A 22885-nucleotide genomic window follows, 5' to 3' on the forward strand; every position below is an offset into this window, starting at 1 on the left:
TTCATGAGATAGGACAAAATGAGTTCTCTCCATTTTCCTCTGTCTTGTGCAATTACTGCTTGAATTCCAATATCATTTGTATATTTACTTGAACTTTTCATTATTGTTTTATGGATTTCGTTTCCTGGCCATTGTCTTGCTACTTCCATATTTATTACTTTCATCACTTCTCAGGTTTTTTTTATAATCAGTTCACTCACAATTAGTTCTCAATTGCCTTATAGCAAATTGTTGCTTGTTCCACTTTCCATATTTCTAAAGCCTTTCTTAAGTCCTAACATCATCATATGTCACATTCTCTATTGGTCCCTCTCACCATATTGCTTCCATCATTCCATTATTTCTGTCTTTTCAGCATAAATTTGTCCATTTGCATCTTGTGTTGAGATTCTGATTCCATTTCTCCAAAATAATCTCAGCCGATGCCATCTCTTCTACCTCTATGCATCGTAGTCCTTTCCTGTTTTTCCTTTGGCAGAGGTTGAAGTTCTTTTTCTCTTCAATTGCCCATTGTATATCTCTACCTGTGTCTTTCCAATATCACACAAAACTCTTATGTTGCTATTTTTATGCACTATTCCATTAGTTTTTACCTTCCAATTTTTTATTCTGTATTTTCAAGCCCTTGTCCATTATATTATGCTTTTTTATTTCCTCATTTACATCTTAAGAACATGTCTCTCTTATTCATATATACTGTACATTGGTAACCAACATCCACTTCCAACTTGCCTTCGTTGTATACAGTTTACCAACACCACTTAGGTCCATTAATGAAAATACCTTATTATATTTGTTTGTCTGATATCACATGTTGCCCAAAGTTAATCCAAATCTAATATTGGAATATGAATAACAGTATAGTACTGCATAGTTCCACTGCATGCTACACCAAATCAGGATAAATGTATATTGTGAATTAATACAGTACGTATTTGTGTTACCATAATTAATGTATTTCTGAATTTATTTTCCATGTAATTAATAGACCAGTTTGTTAATATACTGCACTTTATTAAGTATTGAGTTCAGCTCTGTTATTGAACAGAGAAAATGCTTTTCTGGATATTAGTTTGTATTACTTACCTCTAAAGTAATATATTGTTTGATTTCAGAGTGGAAGGCGACTTCTGGAGAATTACCGTGCACTAGTTGAAGATCTGGCACAGGAAGACATCGACATGTTAGCATCATCTCGATCATTCAGCATTGCATCTATGGCTGGCCAGAGTGGCTTGGGTACTGGATCACAAGGACCATCACAGGCTACAACACCATCTTCAGAATCACGCTCATTGGACTCCTGTTTAGCCCCCAGCCTAACTCCTAGTGTTGTCGATGGAGACGATGGAGGAGACGATGCACAGTCATCGGCAGGGTCTTCGTCTCAAGATACTCCGGTGAACACCTTAGGCCGGACGCCAGTATGGCGCCAGGATAGTCTTAAGAGTGGCTCATCTAGTAGTTCGAGTGGGTGCCTAAGTGAAAGGTCTTCAGCTGGTACTCCCACTGGAGAGCACGGTTTTGAATCTGACTTTCCACAGGGGACCATCAAAAGAAAACCGTCTAGTAATCCTAAATTACCCCTTACATCGACAACAAGGCTGCTAGTGAAGGAGGTCGAGGGAGAAGATGCCGTCGACTCCCCAGCCAGGGGATCAGCAGTGCGGCAAAGTGTGCGTCGCTCAATCACTGAAGAAGTAAACACCCTACGTAGACGAAATTCTGTGACACAGTCCCGTAGTAGTGTGAACAGCAGTTCCTCTAATAATGCTAACAGTACTATGACTAGCCCAGTGCCTCAGGAAGAAGAGATGGACAGCTTGCCCTTACCCCCACCCCCTCCAGAATTAACTGAACCGTGTGCAATGGAGTTATTACCTCCACCACCTCCGGAATTACTGGCCTCTACTCTTAGTTTAAATTCCCTTCCTCCTCCACCTGATGAAGCATCCTTGCCTCCTATCAATCCAGAAGATCTCATGATGGCCAGTATTACTTCCTTACCACCACCGCCTCCACCTAGTCCACCCAAGCCTTGTAGTCCTCCACATAACAGTGCTGCACCACCTTTACCTGCTCATGCCAATGTGATCCAGTCAGCTAGCACCAATAGCAACACCACTAGTGCTCCAAGTCCACCTCCTCATGGCTTACCATTGCCACCGCCAACAACGCCAAAGCCGACAAAACCGAGAGGTCCTGGTTCTCCAGTGTATGGCTCACCAGTATATCAGTCTGTAACTCCACCAGCGGTAGCTCCTAAACCTCGTCGGGATTCTAGTGATTCTGCAACTTACTCTTCTCCACCATATTTAGCTGAATTACGTGCTCATAACGGCACCCTCAATGGGTCTAGTCCTCAAGCAACCACACCAACTTCAAGTCATAATGGAGGTTGGCATCCTGATGCTCCTTTGCCACCTCCCCCTCAATCACCTACTGGAGGACAACCTGTGTATGCACAACCACAGAAGAGTCCTCAAAAGAAAGTCAAGAGGATAACTTTCCTTGACGACGTGCAAAATATCCCTCCAACTCCAGACTCTCCAACAGCGAAGCCGCCCCTTCCTCGACGTTCCGACTCGACGAGACTCACAATGCCTGGACGCTTGGATAGTCCAGGCAGTAAGTTTACTCCTCCCCGTGCTTTCCTCAATAATCTACAACGTGTGATGCAAAAGAAGTGGCAAGTGGCGCAGAAGTGTAAAGATTTTGATAAAATGCCACACGAAGTGTTAGGTTTTAGAGACCCAATTTTACCAAGTGAAGCCGAGCGCAATGTTGGAGCTTGGATACAAGAACACTATGGTAGTCTGTATGAAAATCTCTCTCCCCATGGTTCCCCTCCTCAGCCAAGTAATGACAATGTAGAGACATTGCAACCTATGGGTAGTTACACATTACAGCCCTCTCCACCTCCACACGCAGAAGACCTTCACAGGCTCTCACAAACCACACCTTGTCGTAAGAAACCTCCTCCTCCTCCACCCAAGCGGTCGGACTCGACTCAGTTGAGTACACGACAATGACGACTGCGTTGATAGTGGCTACTTAACTTGTTACACATGTTATCCCACTTACACCTGAAAGGAGGCTTAGTGTTGATGAATATATATATATAAATATATATTTAAGAATGTTACTTAATTATTATTACCATGACTCCCAGTGCCCTTATTTTTAGCAGGGTTACATTAGAGCAGTGGTGATGTGCCGGTGCTGATGAAAGTGAGCTTCTGACGCGAGCTCAGTGCTTCTATTGGACACCTTCAGTGTAACTGGAATTGGTGATAATCGTGACTTATGAAGTCTAACATATTTCCAACTGATCGTGAATTTGTATTTCTTACCTCTGATGTAAAGTACCTTTATAGAATAAACAAATCTTTTGTTATTATAATTATTATTATTATTATTATATGTCAATAAGGTGAGCTTGTTGGGTGGTTTTTTCTAATGGTGCTAAAACCATGGCTGGTTACTAAACAAATGATGTGCCAGGTAGATCAAATCTGCTGATGCTGCTGCTGATGAAGGGCTTGGATCCAGTACTGATGTATGGCATATACGTATGAAACTAGTTTGGAATTTGGTTAGCTAGTCAGCACTTTAGCCAGCTAGTGAATGCCAACATGACTGGCATGAGTCAATGTAACCCTCCACACCCAAGACATGAGGATATTGCTGAAACAAAATAAGCATGCTGGTGTACGTATACCTGCAGATTCATGACTTTAAAAAAAAAAAAAACTGTGTACTCTCAATGTTCAGTGTGCTATAGTTCCAATGCCCTGACAAAAGTTACTGACAACTGCAGTCCAATCTACCTGTGAAAATGCATAACATTTACGACTGGTAACTGTTTATTTGTGAGGGTATACAGTTACTGATGTTTGTTTGTTTAACCAGTTATTTTGGAAGCTGTGTAAAAGGTGTATATTGTAAATTCAGTGTTTTTGTATCTTTTGTAAAAATATTAAGTAACCCCTAGTTAGAAGATGGGGGAATGCATTTTTTGTTTTTAATCTTACAATTTATTTTTATTGTTTAAAAAGGAAAACAGTGTGTTAAAACTACATAGGCATTTTCTTACATTTCTTTCACTGTCATGTGCAATTATGGGTTAAGATTGTGTAAGTTAATCGACCAGATGATATGCTTATATAATATATATTTTAACCTAAATGGTTATATATACTGCCAGATAGAAGTGATAAAGCCATCCATTTATATAAAAAAAAATTGCTGAAAAGTAAATTACGAAAGTAATTTGAATATTCATATTATTGAGATTGAATTGATGTATCACTGATGGAGTATATCAGCACTGGGTCCCGATTGCAGAGGTAACAATTTTAAAGAAGTCATGTCAATGGTTTTCTCAGTGTTAGGTCAATTTTAACTTCACACTAAGAGAGACAATCTTGAATTGCCACAAATCTCTTGGCACTTTATTTTCATGCTTTTGATATCCTAATTCCAGTATGAATGCAATGGAGTGACCAAAGACATTCTGACATTCAGACTTCTGTTTTTATAAGAGTTTTACATAAAGTAGAAAGAAGTGATAACTATGTGCACTTTGAACCATGAATGAGGACTTATAATTTATTAATGAATGCTCAAGAAGGAACTCCTTATATGCATGGGACAGTAGGGCCATTCTGTGTTTTTGTTGGAAGCCATTATTCAGAGAATTTCATGTCAAATGCTGCTTCTGTTGTGTTGGGGTTTCTGCTTGAAACAAAGTCACAAATCGTGTTTGTAAACATTCACCTTTTGCCTTGTATGTATTTGGGTAGACTGCAACTTAAGATGAAAACTGACAATATATGTGATGTGTACTACCCATGAATATTATTGGGTTTTAGCCACAAATCTATCTTTTTCAAAATTTTACCATAATTTTTATTAGAATTCTGGCCATAAATAAAGTCGTTTTGGCTTCACTGATGGTATTTTTATGCATATTGTACTATGATGCTTTTTAATAACATTTTTGCTCACCTGGAAATTCATCTGTATCACAATGGATTGATACCAGCAGCCTGTGTGTGTGTGTGTGTGTGTGTGTGTGTGTTACCTCAGAAGCACACCTCATGTGCAATAAGCCTTGTAATCGAACCTTGAAAAAAAATGCTTCTGTAGGAGATGGAAAAATGTGTGGAAATTGAAGAACAGTCCATAATTCATTTCTAGACTAAAAAGAAATAGGTAAATAAGACATGTTACTCTTTTAAAGGCTGTGATTTAGTCCTTGAATTGCAAAGATATCCCCTTTTCACCTGTTACGTCGGAAAGTTATATCGCATGCATGCTTTTGAGAAAAAGGTAGTTCGAAAAACTCTTGTACATGTACTTCCCCATTTGTCACAAAAGTGAACTTGCTGGAATCTGTGTACACATGGTAGAAGTTAGTGTTTTATGTCCTGTGGTTGAACTTCTGATCATGTGTGATGTGCACATTTGAAGTCTACATTGTCTTTTCATGGCCAGAAATTTTTCATCTCGATAATATGAATATTGTTATTTTTTCGTATGTTTATACTGTGCTAACCCCAAGTAGTAATATTTTCATGTATATGAATTCCTGTCCTTCATTTGTTTTTCCAGATAAGTACTTATAGGCAATATTTTGATTCTATTCTGTCTCTTGATTTTGAAACATCAATTTTTTCAAAGTATATCTTTTTATTATGTAAAAGGCAGTTGTACTCTTAATTTGATATAGTTGGGTGAACAGACTGACTGCTCTAGTTTGTGTGTTTCTTCAGTCTTGAGAAGTTTGTGCTGTAGCAGAAGGAGGAGGAGGGTCGGTATTCCAAAGGTGGCGATTGCTGATTGCTTCATTTTGCCCCATTTATATTTTTAATTACAGTTTGTATATAAAAAACTTATATTTTGTTGTTTGTATTCTATGTGTAGCTTTTTTCTTGAAACTTGAGGTATTCCCTACTGCTCTACTTTCTTCCTCTTCATTTCCTGTACAAGAAAAGCTTGATATGTACTACTACAATTCTAAAGCCACGGTTAAAAAAAGCTCCGGAGCTTTTAGTCCAACTTCAGGTCTTGGTCATGATCTAAAATAATGCAAATTGCTGACTACTTTTTACAAGACAACTGGCTCCTTTTCCTACCCTTAAATCATTCATGCCGTATAGTACATGCTATTTACTTAACTACTAGTACATAATGCTGTGACTCACTTTGTGTGTTTGGTCTCCTAGTCTCTAACCCTTACGACCTCCCCGGGTGTGTCAGTCAGTACCTATTCTCATATTGCTTGTATACTGTAACAGAATCTAAAGGAAAAAAAACTCAGATTATCTACCTTTCCTTTCTTGGCCTCACCTCCCCCCTCCCCCTCCCCCCCCCCTCACTTCACCTCTCTTACCCCTAGTCTTACTCTCTACCCTGGTTTTCAGAGTGTGTCTCAAAGGCAACTGATGATTAAAGACTGTGTCTGGCATCCAGTGGCCTTGTGCCAACTTCCACATGTACAGAAAATTATATATACAATATAATAAAAAATTCCATGGAAAAATAATTATTTTATTAACCTCCTTGTGGTCTTCTGAAAAGTTTTTGTTTTGTTACAGAGAGAGGAAATATCCGTTTATGGTAAAAAAGAATATTTTTTTTATTCACAGAGTGAACGTGTAAATCTTGAAAATCCTGAGTGCTCAAAGGAAGCCTTCATTGGGGTTCTTGATTTTGATAACTTGAAAGGTATTTGCACCACAAAAGTGTATTTCATGGCTAATGAAATACTGACTATTTTCTATAGTTTATGTTGCACAAAACCTCACTTACATTATTCCCTAGATGCCCATGAAACTCCCTGTAGGGAGGTTAGTACCCATCAGTGCATCTCACGTGGTGGACCGTAGGCATAACTACTTGAGGTTTTTTGTAGGGTCCCTTTGTCCCTTAGCTGCTGCCCCTTTCATTCCTTTTACTGTATATACCTCCATTTGTATTCTCTTTATTGCATCTTACTTTCCACCCTCTTCTAACAATAGTTTCATAGTGAAACTGAAAGGTTTCCTCCTGGTACACCTTTCAAACTTCCTCTACTCTCAATTACCCTTTCAGCGCCAAATGACCCCATAGGTCCAAGCACTTACCCCTGGGGCAAAATCTTAGATTACAATCCTTGAAAAGCGCCTCAGTGGCGTGGTTGGTATGGTGTTTGCTTCCCACCTCGGTGGTCGCGGGTTCGATTCTCGGCCATTCCATTGAGGAGTGAGAGATGTGTATTTCTGGTGATAGAAGTTCACTCTCGACGTGGTTCGGAAGTCACGTAAAGCCGTTGGTCCCGTTGCTGAGTAACCACTGGTTCCATGCAACGTAAAAACACCATACAAACAAAAAAAACAATCCTTGAAACTGACCCATGAGTCTACGTATTCTACCACTGATCAATGATCACCTTTCCTATATTAATGTCCACCCTAAGTCGAGCTTAGTCCCTGATAGAAATTTTTTTAATAGACTTTACTTATGGTCCATGAGAGTCGAGAATGTTAACTCGATGGTCAGGCTAAACCAGTTGTTTCCAAACTGGGGGCCATGGGCCATGTAGCAGAATGCAAGGTGTCATAATCTGAGGATATGTACGTATAAAACTGGTTTTTATACATGCATGGGTTATGCTTGGCGTTGGGCGGTGGGCCATGGACAAGTTTCCTTTATGAAAAGTGGTAACGACCGGAAAAGGTTTGGGAACCACTGGGCTAAACCATTGATTAATTATTAATAATTAATTGCAGGTGGCATAAACCTTTTCAAAGAGGCAGCTAGATGATTAAGAAATAAAAAGTCACAGAGAATTTCACATTCAGGAAGTTGATAGTGCAACATGATAATCCAACTGGGTGACTGTGATTTCTTCAATAGCTGTTATTTCAACCAACTATCCATAAGTAATCAATCAGAAGCATGTACAAAGCAGTCCATAGGACAAAGTAAAGTACAAAGCAGCCCATAGGACAAAGAAAAGACAACAACTGTACATTATTATTACTATTATTATTTTTATTAAATTCAGAGTCAAAACTACGATCCATGTAAATGTAGTATATGGTCTCACACCAGAACTCCCCTTAATACTTTTGGATACTGTATTCTTCAGGAACAATAAATCCAAAGTCCGGAGAATAAAATGAAAAGCTGTCTATTCCTCCAGGATTCGAATTTGGGTCATTAAGGAGAGTAGATAGTCTACAGCTAACAAGTTACACCTTACCATGAATGTTAAGAATTTGCTTAGCTCGTGTATATATTTGAGTTTTTTTTTTTTTCATTTAGCGTATACTTAATTATGTGGAACTTAGTCGTCATATCCTCTATGAGTCTATAGGCTACATCAGGAAAATCTGCAAGTTTGTAAGAATTCAGTGCTTGAAATATAATGCAAGATGCAGGACAAACTTTATCTAATGTTCCAAAAATATCCATATGAATATTCCCTTTATTATAAGAAGTACAAAGTAAAGTGATTTGATTTTTATTCATGATAAAAACAAAGCTATTTCTTTACAAATCCCATAGATTTCATTACACACCATATCTAGTTCATCGGCTAATATTTTCGTAACTATTCACGGTGCCAAGAGATTATCATGGGTACTTGTTGTGACGTCACGCCCTTTTTTCCCCTTTTTTTCTGTGTCAAAGAGAAAGAATGACATGGACGTCTGTGATTGGCTGCTAACTGTTCCAGTCTTTAGGGTGACGTGACTGACATCTAGGAAGTTTTCAGTGAAGTCTTTCAGTTCGTAGAGGTTAGGGTGTGTCAGTTTTCTTATGAACAAGGTGCAAGGAAACTTGAATTTTTTTCCAGAGGGAAAGGATGGGATGAAAGGTAATGTCCTTCGTCTTTTCGTAAGTGAGGTATGATAGATTAATAGGGATAAGTAGGAAAGTACAGCAGTACTTTCCTACTTAATCCGTTCCAGAAGGCTGTTGAAGTACGATTTGTTCGAAATATAAAACAAATATCCCCTTAAGAAATAAAGGGAATCAGGATAATTCGTTCCAGCCAACCCAAAAAGTCCCCCTTTTCACATTTTGTCTATTATTAATGTGTTCAAAAGTTAAATCAAGAGTGTAAAGTAAGGAAACAGTACGTTATATGAAGTAAAATGTTCTAAATTTTATTTTTTTCTGTGTACGATTTACGAACTGTTTGGTAAAAATGGCGCCGGCCGGCTGGAGGAGGATGGAGGGAGGAGAGACGGGAACCCTCTTGAGCAAACCGAATTGATTGCAGTATGCAAAGGTTGATAACAAAATACATTTTATTCATATTAGGTACAAAGATAATTAAAGGAATGGATAGTGTGTTTGTGTCCGATTGTGTCTGAGAGAGAGAGAGTAATCAGCGTGTTTACACTTGGTTCTTAAGTGCACGAAATAGATTAATTATGCCACAATACATCAACTTACTGTTGGCAAACGGCAGACTTTTAAAACAAACATGAGGATTTTACAAACAGTTAGGTAATAAGTCAAGAATGTAAGAAAAGGAAAGAGAAATAAAATAACTTTAACAAGGAAGCCGTTTGAAACACACAATCGAAGGCATGCTGAAGCTGAAAGCAACGCCAGTTAGTTTATTACATAGCTGAGTTACTTTTACAGTAGTAAAAATATCGTAAAACGCAATTATCACTAGATTGGCATTTTACCGTAACAAAAATGAAAGTGATTTGGGCAGATCGAGTGTAAGTGAAAGAAATGGGGGAATAATAATCCCAGATCAGTTAAGTCAATGGTAGGCAGAGCCTCTCTCTCTCTCTCTCTCTCTCTCTCTCTCTCTCTCTCTCTCCCTCTCTCTCTCTCTCGTAGTAGCCATCTTGCTTGGTGAGACGTACCCGCGTGAAGTCACAATAATCAACAGATATCACAAGTTTAACATACGACTAGAATTTGAGAAATATCTAGAAGTGTTCGTGAACTATCGGTGATAAGATTAGTGTGAAAATAGTAGGATAAAGCGTCTTCTAAGTTAGTTTATCAAGTGTAATACTATAAATCAGAACAAGATGGCAGTAAGTTCCAACTGCGGGAAGAGGTGGCGTAATTTGGCGTGTTTAGCAAATTCGCAATACGATGAGGTAGCAGGAAGGGAACTGGCATTTCTTATCTATGAAATCAGCAACAGTCCTAACAAAAAGATACAAAAGCATTCATAGATATATTAGAAGGATATAATCCTTCAAACTGGAACAAATCTAATGAAAACATCTTAAAAATAATTGAAGAAGTTCCAAATAAAATCCAAGTGGTCAAGAGACTCATAAAGAAAATATACATAAACCAACATATTCCGACAAAGAAAATGAATAAGGTGAATCTTGTGAATATCCTAATTGATGCATTAGGAAAAAGAATGCCAAAAGCATGCAAACTGTGTAAGGTTTGGTATAGCATAGTCAATCCACAAAACCTAATCAGAAAATGTGCTGCATGCAACATTCCGACCCATCCACAGTGTGCTGAGGTAATACAAGATTTGAGAAAAGATACAAGAATTTTTTGTTTTCAACATGTCTATCATGGATAGACAATGTTATTAAATCAAGATTGAATGTACAAATAGTTGAGGATGAGAAGAAAATAGGAAGAGGAAGAAGAGAAGAAAAAAGAAGAAAGAGGAAAACGGAAGAGAAATAAACAAAAATGAAATGCAAAGAAAAAAAAATTATAAGGAAAACAAAGAACAAGATAAAAGTATTGATGCAGAGATACTCATTGATACTACATATGAGGCAATAAGCAGCATACCTACGAAGAAATAAATTACGATATGACAACAGAAAAGCAAATCCCGAAGCGGCTCTACCCAGATCTATACAATGACGGGAAAGAGGAAAAAATAGACAAGAAAGACAAAATCTGCAACCTTTTGAAAGAGGGAATTGCAGATTTGGAGAAAGATGTTACTACAAACATCCTAAGATATGTCAAAACTATGAAATATATGTAAATGTGCATACTTAGATGGATATGGGGATGATTGCAGAGATCTGCATCCAAAAATATGTAAAAAACCTAAAAGAAGGAAAAGGATGTAAGTTCGACAAAAAATGCAAATATATGCACCCTGTAGCCATGAATCATAATCAAATAAATAACCAACCAAGTAATAAAATCCAAAATAAGAAAGAAACAAATACAAAGAGAGAAATCAAGAATATCAGGTAAAAGAGAAAAGCAAACCACCAATGAGATATGCAGAGGTGTCAGCAAAAAATTTCAAAGCATCAGCTCCGAAATTCTACTCAAGAGATAATAACTGTATTTATTATGCAAGAGGATATTGCAGAAACGGAGAAAATTGCAGATTCAGACACAAAATTAATAATTATGATGAAGGAAGATCAAATATTATGGAAAAGTTGGATTTTTTAATGTCAGAATTTCTGGAAATGAAAAAAAGAACAACATACCAGAACAGGAAAGAGACATGGAAAATCCTTATTACTACCAGTATTAAATGAAGGAGAAAACACGCAAACCATCATAGTGATGAATGCGCAGGGTTTAGTTACGAGTAACTCAAAAAGAAAAATAGAGTACTTAGAAGAACTAACCCAAAATGAAAAGAAAATAGATATAATGAATATAAGTGAAACCTGGTATTCCCAAGAGACTGGGAATGATGATCAAATAAAAGGGTTCCAAACTTATAGATCAGATAGAAAAAATAGGAATCAAGGGGGAACCGCAATATATGGGAAAGACAAAAAAACAAGGAAAAAATATATGAGAAATATAGTAACTCAGAATGTGAACTAATAGCGGTAGAATTTGAATCTGAAAAATTGATGAACATAGTAATATATAGACCTCCTAATACTAAAGAGTTTGACTTAATAATTGAAAAATTGGATGATATATGTAGAAATCACAAGGACTGGACTATTCTCCTATCTGGTGACTTCAACTTTCCTTTCGTAGAATGGAAAGAACGAATAGGAGATTGTGGTTGTACTTATACATATAAAGAGAGTAATAGTAGTGCAGAAGATAAGAGGCAATTTGAAAAGCTATTAGATATGCTACTAGAATACAACATTCAACAAATAAATCACCTGCCAACAAGAAAGGAAAATACTTTAGACCTAGTATTTGTGAATGAGATGAATTATGTTAAAGAAATAATAGTTTATAATGCGAGTATTTCAGACCATAATGTCATAGAATTAACAGTTCATTCCAAAGCAAGTGAAAATAGAGATAAGCAAGAAATGAAAAAGTGGGAAGGATATGGAAAATACAACTTCTACAGTAAAAATATAAAATGGTCAGAAATTATGAAGAATTAAACAAAGATTGGGATAACATTTTCGTAAGTGATGACATAAGGGTAAATACGGAGATATTATATAAAATATTGGAGAAAATAGTGGAAAAATATATACCGAAGAAAAAAAGTAAACATCATTCATGCATACCAAGAGACAGAAGGATCTTGTTCCAGAAAATCAGAAAGTGGAAAAAAGGTCTTGCAAAAGAAAAAAATGCATGGAAAGTTATAGAACTAAAAAGTAAGATAGAAAATGCAGAACAAAAAGATTATACAATCAAAAGAAAATGAAAAACGGGACTTGGAAGAAAAAACCCTATTAAATATCAAGCAAAACCCCAAACTATTATACTCATATGCGAAGAAGATGAATAAAAGAAGAATAGAAATTAGGCCCTCTGAGAATTGAACGGGAGATTAACGAATGAAAAAAAGGAAATTTGCAACATACTGGCAGAACGATATAAGAGAGAATTCACCCCTAGAATAGATAATGAAGATAATGATATAGAAGTAAGGGATGAAAATAGTGAATATTTAGCCGACATAGATATTAATGAAGCTGATATTATGCAGGCTATTATGAAATTAAAAATGGAGCTGCTGCAGGGCCTGATGGAATTCCTGCTATTTTGTTAAAGAAAGTAGTTCATTCTATCGCAAAGCCACTTGCAATATTATTAAGACAAAGTGTAGATACAGGCAAGATATATGATGAGCACAAATTAGCATATATTACCCCTACTTTCAAAAGTGGATCAAGACTAGAGGCAAGTAATTATAGGCCTGTGAGTCTAACATCACATATTATGAAAGTGTATGAAAGGGTAATGAAGAAAAATATTATGAAACATTTAATAAAAAATAATTTGTTTAATAAAGGACAACATGGTTTCGTACCCGGAAAAAGTACACAAACCCAACTGTTAGTCCACCGTGAGAACATATTCAAAAATATGAAAAGCGGAAATGAAACAGATGTGGTTTATTTAGACTTTGCAAAAGCTTTTGATAAAGTAGACCATAATATATTAGCGAAGAAAATTAGAAAACACAATATCGTGGATAAAGTAGGAAGATGGTTAAAAGAATTTTTACACAACAGAAAACAGATAGTTATTGCAAACGACGAGAAATCGGATGAAGCCAAGGTAATATCCGGTGTGCCGCAAGGTACGGTGTTAGCTGCAATACTGTTTGTTATTATGATTGAAGACATAGACAATAATGTTAAGGATTCGGTAGTGAGTAGTTTCGCAGATGACACAAGAATAAGTAGAGAAATTACTTGTGATGAAGATAGGAACGCTCTACAAAGAGACCTTAACAAAGTATATGATTGGGCAGAGGTAAATAGGATGGTATTTAACTCTGATAAATTGAATCAATAAATTATGGAGACAGAGAAAGAAAGCTATATGCATATAAGGGACCTAATAATGAGACCATCACAAATAAGGAAGCAGTTAAAGACCTTGGTGTGATGATGAATAGGAACATGTTATGCAATGATCAAATAGCAACTCTGTTGGCAAAAATGTAAAGCAAAAATGGGAATGTTGTTACGGCACTTCAAAACAAGAAAAGCTGAACACATGATTATGCTTTATAAAACATATGTTCGTAGTCCACTTGAATATTGCAATATGATATGGTACCCACACTATCAAAAGGATATTGCACAAATAGAGAGTGTACAAAGGTCCTTTACAGCTAGAATAGAAGAAGTTAAGGACCTAGACTACTGGGAAAGACTACAATTCTTAAAATTATATAGTCTAGAAAAGAGAAGAGAACGCTACATGATAATTCAGGCATGGAAACAGATAGAAGGAATAGCAGAAAATATCATGGAACTAAAAATATCAGAAAGAGCAAGCAGAGGTAGATTAATAGTGCCCAAAACTATACCAGGAAAAATAAGGAAAGCACACAGGACATTAATCCACTACGCACCAGCATCGATAATGCAGCGTCTATTCAATGCGTTGCCAGCTTCATCTGAGGAATATATCAGGAGTGAGCGTAGATGTGTTTAAGAATAAGCTCGACAAATATCTAAACTGCATCCCAGACCATCCAAGATTGGAAGATGCAAAATATACCGGAAGATGTACTAGCAACTCTCTGGTAGACATTAGAGGTGCCTCACACTGAGGGACCTGGGGCCCCAACCGAACAAGATGTAAGGTCTGTAAGGTCTGTAAGGTCTCTCTCTCTCTCTCTTTTACCGTGTTGCATTTGTTTTCATGTTTTATCATTGTTAAATTTATTTTGAAATATCATTTTTTATGTGAATTCGTACTGCTTTTACGTACATATGTAAGGGTTACATTTAGATATACATATATTCCATATGTATAAATAAAATAATGACCTAAGAGGTCACTATACCACCCGATACTTGCGTATAACATCGCAGGTCTAATAACCTCACAGTGTGGCCTCGTTATACAAGGCTTAGCACAAACACTTATTATAGTAAAGATTTTACTGTCTCCTCTTCTCTCCTCAACAATACCACGACGCACGATAACTAAGTCATTCATTCATTATTCCTAAAAAAATATAAACGCTACCTCCCTCTACATCAAGTTACTGTGTATCACCGCAATGACGAATGCTTTTGTTAATCATTTGTACTAAGTTTTATTGTGAAAAGCTTTGTTCTTTCACTTACTATTTTGTTAATAATGTTCAACTCAAGGTCCAAAGAGTATAGGAGGTCTTGTCAGCGCTGACCCAAAATAAGCTTCTGCCAGGTCGAGAGCGTGACGTCAACTCAACCTCGCCCTAGGCTACCACGAGGAAGGTCCTTTATTAATCCAATGGACAACAGCAAATACTATACGTGTTTGCGAATGCTCTACATATAGTTAAGCTTTTTAGAAATAATTCTCTTGACCATGGATTCATATTGCCGGATGGTACAGTTGCCTCAAAGTGTTCCTTTACCCTTTCCCCTTCTGTTTCATGATAATGGTCAGGTAACACAGCAATGAAGCCTGTTTGTCTTGTAACGACGGATGTGAATGGTCGAGATATTGGATGGCAATGTTCATATTTTCTTATTACTACTGTAGACAATATGTTAATGATATACGAATAATAGTTCACATTACCAGTGAACTGAGTCGATGTTAATCAAATAGAAAGATAGTATAGTAACAGAGCAATAAAAATAGCAATGGTAAAAATCATATTCAGTCCTTATTAACCATAATCGTCAACCTTTGTTCCATTCAGGTGTGGCTGTGCCAGGCGCTTGCTGGGATCCTACTTTTGTTCATGGTAGATCAGTATTAGGTGTCAATTTCAGAACGTTATTTGAATGGAAATACGCTTTGGATTGACACAGTCCATCTATTTATAAAGTGATGAAATTATAAACCGCAAATACAAAGACCTATAAATATAATTTGGTAAAGGCAACAATGATAGCCATTGACAGGTTACAATATGAAAGGCTTTGGGGGAAAATTATAGACCACTAGATGTATAAAGGAACTAATGTATCTAGTGTGTTGTCACTCATACTAGTTTTTATTTGAGCCACTTCTCACCAGAGTAGCCTAGATGGAAATTTCTTGGCCGATATTTAACTCGAGTCATCCGAGTAACAACACACCTTAACCACCCTGATGGTCCTTATATACCAACCCAAGAGTGGATAAAAAGGAATGAATAGTTTGCAGTCGATATGAGTTTTTATTTCAGCCTTTCGTCTCGTGGGATTCATGATAGGATTTCTTGTCGCTTCAGTCTCGAATCTGTCGACTGTTTATGATCCTGTGGATTTGTTAGTTCAATGAATTCCATATACATTTTGCCATTTTTGCGTCCTTGTCCATTAATTTTATTTTTATTTTTAATAAAATTGTAATTGAAACTGTATTTGGTTAGTTTTTCGTTTGTGAAAATGATCACCAAACTAATCTTGAAGGGAACACGTAGTTCATTTGGCTACATCCACTATAATTGTTATTCATTCTTTTTCATGTTTAACAAGCATTGTTCCTGATTCCAGTAATTGCAGCTTTGTATTATCCTGACCCTTACCTGATTAGAGCATCAGTGTCGATTTTTGCTTTCCTTATCGTTAGGATCAAATTCAGTGAGAGTCCGTTTAACCAACGGCTCCCCCAACCCCCATTACTGATTCTCATTACTTATCCCCAAGTCCCACCCTCCCTCCATCCTCAGGTAGCCCTGCAACCTCCCAGGTCACTCCTCACGAGATGTGGTGTGGAAAAATCAATAATCCTTAAATTTCAACGGTCACATGACCATTCTTTCCCCTCATTTATAAAGCTCTGGAACTGCAGTCTAATAATTTCTGTTTGCCTTTGCTTAAAGGCCAACCCTTGATTTTCTAATATCTTGTTTAATGTTCTTGATTTCTTTGGGAGGGGGTTTTGGTTTGGTCATGGCACCTAAATCATTCATTCTCCTCATGATTAGAAAGCAGCAGTACTTAGGTCTAACAGAATTTAGTGTTGCCCTTGACGTGGTAGCCAAAAGGCTTCTACAAATGATTAACCTGTTATTTAATTTTCTGAGTAAATTTAATTTCACTGGCATTTCACCAAGCTTAATTTTCCTTTCGAAACAATGAAATCCGTTACAACTTATACATGTTTATAAGATGCAGATAAACCTTTCTGACAGCTCAGGATATAATTATGAGATGAAAGTGTTTTTGAAAGTAAAGCAACAGGATGCACAAACTTTTTGTTCCTTCTTTTGGTGCTTTTCCTGTCAATCATGAACATCTTAAGCAGGTCAACGCCAACCAAACCTACATATGAGAAGTGAAAGACGTTTTACATACACACACTGCACAAAGTAGTGTAGAGACCACGGGGCTGGATTCTTCTGACCTTAGCCTAGGCCTATGTCTGACATCGGAACACCATGACTGAAACTGACATAGTCTCTTTGTCTTCAGCCCTCGAAAATTTAGGCTGAGGCTACAATTCATATAATGTATGTCATTGGTTTCGATACTAAAAGGCCAGATTCTTCTGACCTTGGCCTAGGCCTACATCTTGAGCAGAACATTCATTGAATGACTTGTTAACTTAGTCTAGGGTTCTATGTCCTTGATTATTTAATGTAAAGCCTCAATATATTTGATGTGTTTTAATAGAGAAAAACTCTGTTCTGCATTGAATTCTCCAGGCATATAGGTAACTACTTACTGAAGAGGAAGCAGCATTGAAGTCTCGAGGAATATAGATCACTACTTACTGGAGAGAACAATTGAAGTCTCCAGGAATATGGATAACTACTTACTGGAGGCAGCAATGAAGTCTCCAGGAATATGGATAACTACTTACTGGAGGCAGCATTGAAGTCTCCAGGAAAATGGATAACTACTTACTGGAAGCAGCATTGGAGTCTCCGGGACACAGATAACTACTTTCTGGAGGCAGCATTGGAGTCTCCAGGAATATGGATAACTACCTACTGGAGGCAGCATTGGAGTCTCCAGGAATATGGATAACTACTTACTGGAGGCAGCATTGGAGTCTCCAGGATAATCTACTACTGGAGGCGCATGGAGCTCCAGGATATGGATACCTTACTAGAGGCAGCATTAAAGTCTCCATGAAAATGGATAACTACTTACTGAAGGCAGCATTGGAGTCTCCAGGAATATGGATAACTACTTACTGGAGACAGCATTGAAGTCTCCAGGGATGTAGATAACTACTTACTGGAGGCAGCATTGAAGTCCCCAGGTCACAGATAACTGCTTACTGGAGGCAGCATTGAAGTCTCCAGGTCACAGATAACTGCTTACTGGAGGCAGCATTGAATTCTCTAGGGATGTAGATAACTACTTACTGGATGAAGCATTGGAGTCTCCAGGGATGTAGATAACTACTTACTGGAGGCAGCATTGGAGTCTCCAGGACACAGATAACTACTTGATGGAGGCAGCATTGGAGTCTCCAGGACACAGATAACTACTTACTGGGGGCAGCATTGGAGTCTCCAGGACACAGATAACTACTTGATGGAGGCAGCATTGGAGTCTCCAGGACACAGATAACTACTTACTGGAGGCAGCATTGGAGTCTCCTCTGTGACCTGGAGACTTCAATGCTGTTTCCAGTAAGTAGTTATCTACATTCGTGTAGACTAATTTTTTACTCTAGTAAGGTGTTATCCATATTCCTTGAGAATGGGCCACAATTAAAGGCTGAAAGTACTTAAGTCTTAGTAAACTTCCATTAATAAGCACAATTAAACAATTTATACTCAGAAATATTGTGGGTTTCTTTTTTGAATGTAAGGAATTTTACAAGAATGGAAATTTGACCAAAAAAAAAAAAAAGATTTAGCTTCAATCAATCTGTATTTCTTGAGTCCTATAACAAAGGCTAATACGAAATTATTGTTGTGAAAAACACTGAACATGACAATTGTGTATTACTACATAGTATTTAGATAGGTGCTATAAATTCATTTATGAAACCAGTTGATTTTAATACAGAAAACTCATAATTATATAATTACAAAAAGCTTGGGTGTTTTACTTTTTAGCAATGATTGTGACCAAGAACCAGCTCAAATGAGGGGAGAAATTTAGCAATTTTAAGTTAAATGTAAAGAAATAAAATCAAAACCTGACGAATACTGAAAGCAAAAGCAATTCAATCCAGCTCTTATTTCTATGTATCTACCCATTTAAGGTGCATCTGGTTGCAAGTATAAACTAGATAATCAGCCAGTTCGAAGTACGAGCATTTGTTCGACAAACGATGCAAGATTTTCTCGAAAATTTTGTTCGAAAAACGGAAAGTTCGACATATGAAACGTTCGGCAAACGAGGTACCACTGTATGTGTATGTTTCCACTTTATTTATAGCAATTAGAATCTATTGGGGAGGTTTTGGCAGTTGAGTTATTTAGTGAAACATCAATAGGACTCAAATAGTTTATTAAGGTGATGTTTATGCAGATGGTTAGCGCAAGGTGTGATGTAGTTCGAATCAATTAATTAGTTTAACCCTTAAACGCCGGAGCGGTAAAATAAAAAAATGACTCCTGTATGCCGGAGGGGTTTGAGAGTGAGCGCGTAAGCGGAAAAAATATTTTTTTCAAAAAATCACAGCGCGCTTAGTTTTCAAGATTAAGAGTTCATTTTTGGCTCCTTTTTTGTCATTGCTTGAAGTTTAGTATGGCAACCATCAGAAATGAAAAAAATTATCATTATCATATATAAATAATGCGATATATGATAGCACAAAAACGAAATTTCATATATAATTGTATTCAAATCGCGCTGTGCGCAAAACGGTTTTGAAGGTAACAAGTTACTTTTTTTTTTTTCGTTGGAATGTGCACTAAATTGCGATCATTTTGATATATAACACATTGTAAAACGATAAAAGCAACACAGAGAAAATATTATCACAAAATAATGCATGAATTCGTAACGCGCTTACGTAAACACATATTTTTTTCAAAAATTCACCATAAATCTAAATATTGTCCTAGAGACTTCCAATATGTTTCAGAATGAAGACAAATGATTGAATATTACTATACTGTAAGAATATTAGCTTACAAATGCAGTTTTCGACCATATCTGACGAGCTAAAGTTGACCGAATGTCGAATTTTTTATATATATATTTTTTTTATATGCAATTATTTGGGAAAAAAGGAAAAGAAAACTACAACTTTCAAATATTTTTCGTTTTTTATACTGAAATTGCGCACATTTTCATATAAAACTCTATGAAATGCCTAATATGAAACGGAGCAAATATTCCGAGAATGGGACTTACGCATTTCGGAGATTTGTGGCGGAGAATCCGCGCGCGGAGGGAAGGAAAGTTTTTAAAAATTCACCATAAATTTAAATATTGTGCTAGAGACTTCGAATTTGTTTCACGATGAAGATAAATGAATGATATTACTAGACTGGTAAGAGTTTTATCTTACAATTGCGTTTTTCGACCATTTCGGTAGAGTCAAATTTGACCGAACGTGGTTTTTTTTTCTATTTATCGTGATTTATATGCAATATTTCGAATGAGAATAGCTACAACCTTCAACTATTTATTGTTTGTATTATACATGAAATTGCGCACATTTTCATATATAAAACGTTATGTAACGGCTAATTTAAAATGGTGCAAACATTACCACAATCGCACGTATGATTTTTTCGGAAGAGTTACAGCGCGGACGTAAAGAAAATTTTATTTTTTTCATAAATTCACCATAAATCGAAATATTATGCTAGAGACTTCCAATTTGTTGCAAAATGAAGGTAAATGCTTGAATATTACTAGAATATAGGCGTTTTAGCTTACAATTGCGTTTTTCGACCATTTCGGTAGAGTCAAAATTGACCGAAGGTTGAAAATTTGTCACTTATCATTTTTAATATGAAAATATTTCAAAATTGATAAAAGCTACAACCATGGGTTGTTTTTTTTAGGTTGTATTGTGCATGAAATTGCGCACATTTTCATATATTAAAACTTTATGTAACGGCTAATTTAAAATGGTGCAAACATTACCACAATCGCATGTATGATTATTTTCGGAAGAGTTACCGCGCGGACGTAAGGAAAAAGTTTTTTCATAAATTCACCATAAATCGAAATATTGTGCTAGACACTTCCAATTAGTTGCAAAATTAAGTTAAATGATTGAATATTACTAAAATATAAGAGTTTTAGCTTACAATTGCGTTTTTTCGACCATTTCGGTAGAGTCAAAGTTGACCAAAGGTTGAAATTTTGGCACTTATCGTTATTTATATGAAAATATCTTAAAACTGATAAAAGCTACAATCATGAGTATTTTTTTGTTGTATTCTACATAAAAATGCGCACATTTTCATATATAATACTCTATGTAACGGCTAATTTAAAATAGTACAAAAATTATGTCAAAGTGACGAAATAATTTCAGAGATGTGTACAGATACTTTTAAGTGCGGCAAGAAAGAAATTCGCGCTTGCGCGCCTGCGTAACGATTGTAAACAAAACAACACCTTGATCCGTGAACTCCAGCATCCCCCAAGGCGCGTGATTCAAGAGTTTCGGCTGGTAGGCCTAAAAGTATTTTTCCGCGAATTTTTATAAAAAATTTTGGTGGTCGACGTAAAATACGTCCAGTCGGCACCCGAGAGACAAAAAATGTCGACGTAAAATACGTCCAGTCGGCGTTTAAGGGTTAATCAGCCAAATAACCGTGTCATAATGATAGTTTGTACAGACGTGTTCTGCCTTAAATAAAACTCTGTTTAATGGCATTTTTACCTTTGTGTAAGGAAGAAAAGTGGAGGGAAATGTCATTCATTTTTTATCCTAGTGGCAGCACGGACTCTTGTTCCAAAGGCATCATAGGGTAAGGGAAAATATAACCTGGAGTGTTTACCGGTAAAGTGACACTCGAGAATGACTACCATTACGGATCAAGTCACAATTTTATTTCTGGATATATTTCGACATTTTAGCATAAAAGACGCCGTTCTGACATAGGAAAACATTTTGGAGATAAACTTCATAGTTTTCTTTTGTTGTCAAAGTTAGATAATCATTTCACGATGAGAGACACAACAATTTACTTCGAAGCGAAATACGACGAGGATTCAAGATCAGTAATAGCTTCAAGACGGACAGATCTCGTCATGACAGCTGACATCTCTAAAAGTTGATAGCCTGAGATATGTTAAGGATAGGAAAAGTGTTTTAAAATGGGTCCTAAAGAGTTTTGAAGTTAATCATAATAGTTAAAATACGAAGGAAAGGGAGTTCAGGCCAAACCTAAGAGCACATTTGATAGTCATGACTTGTTTGTCCAGTTGTGTCGAGTTCATTGATGGCTCGATTTCAACAGAAAAGCGTTTTGGTTCAGGGAGAGCTTCCCGTTTGTGATTATGTGTCTGGTTTGAAAATCTAAGTCACGTTTTGATTATGTAAGTGTCCCACTTTGAAGTGCATGCTGGCGTTAGTGATAAACACTATTTTATGGAACCAAGAGGTAGGGGTGATTATGACGTGTAATTGTGCAAGTGGTGAACACTTTTTAAGATAGTTTTTGTTTGTGGATTTGTTAGCATTAAGTGTCCCATAGATGAACAGATGGACTCTTACGTGATAGACATTTGGCTGTATTGCTCTACATAAATACAGACATTCCCTGAATGTTTAAAATGTAAATGTAACGTAAGGCCTGTCCACACGACCGGGCCTGGTCGGCGGACCTCCCCTCTAACGGGCACACTTGACGGGCAAACCATCAAATTGCCCGATGGGTCTTGTAGCAAAATCACCATGGTGGTGCCCGATGGCTTAAGCTTCGACCCTGGCAGACGTACGTTAACCGTATACATTTCTTTTACTGAGCCATTCTTTGCACCATATTCTCTTCTTTTTCTTTTTCTTCATCACACATAAACCAATTATCATGCTACACAATATCTTATTTGCGGTATGCACCATGTTTATCGTACCGCACTGAACACACTACTGGCATCGTCGGGCACGCCCACCTCTCCATCGCCTCACCCGTGTGGACAACATTCACAGGTAA

General features: G+C 36.8%; 1 protein-coding gene across 1 annotated transcript in view; it reads left to right on the plus strand.

Moving 5' to 3' along the window:
* LOC135226382 (ras-associated and pleckstrin homology domains-containing protein 1-like) overlaps window positions 1-6550 on the plus strand; it is a gene marked incomplete in the record, with an annotated part of 281217 nt that extends 274667 nt beyond the window's left edge. Inside the window, 1 exon segment of the mRNA XM_064265859.1 lies at window positions 1116-6550. Coding sequence (XP_064121929.1) covers window positions 1116-3032 — 1917 coding nt within the window.
* Between the last annotated feature and the right edge of the window lie 16335 nt (window positions 6551-22885).

This window comes from Macrobrachium nipponense, chromosome 14 (genome assembly GCF_015104395.2).
Source record: "Macrobrachium nipponense isolate FS-2020 chromosome 14, ASM1510439v2, whole genome shotgun sequence".
NCBI classification, from domain to species: Eukaryota; Metazoa; Arthropoda; class Malacostraca; order Decapoda; family Palaemonidae; genus Macrobrachium; species Macrobrachium nipponense.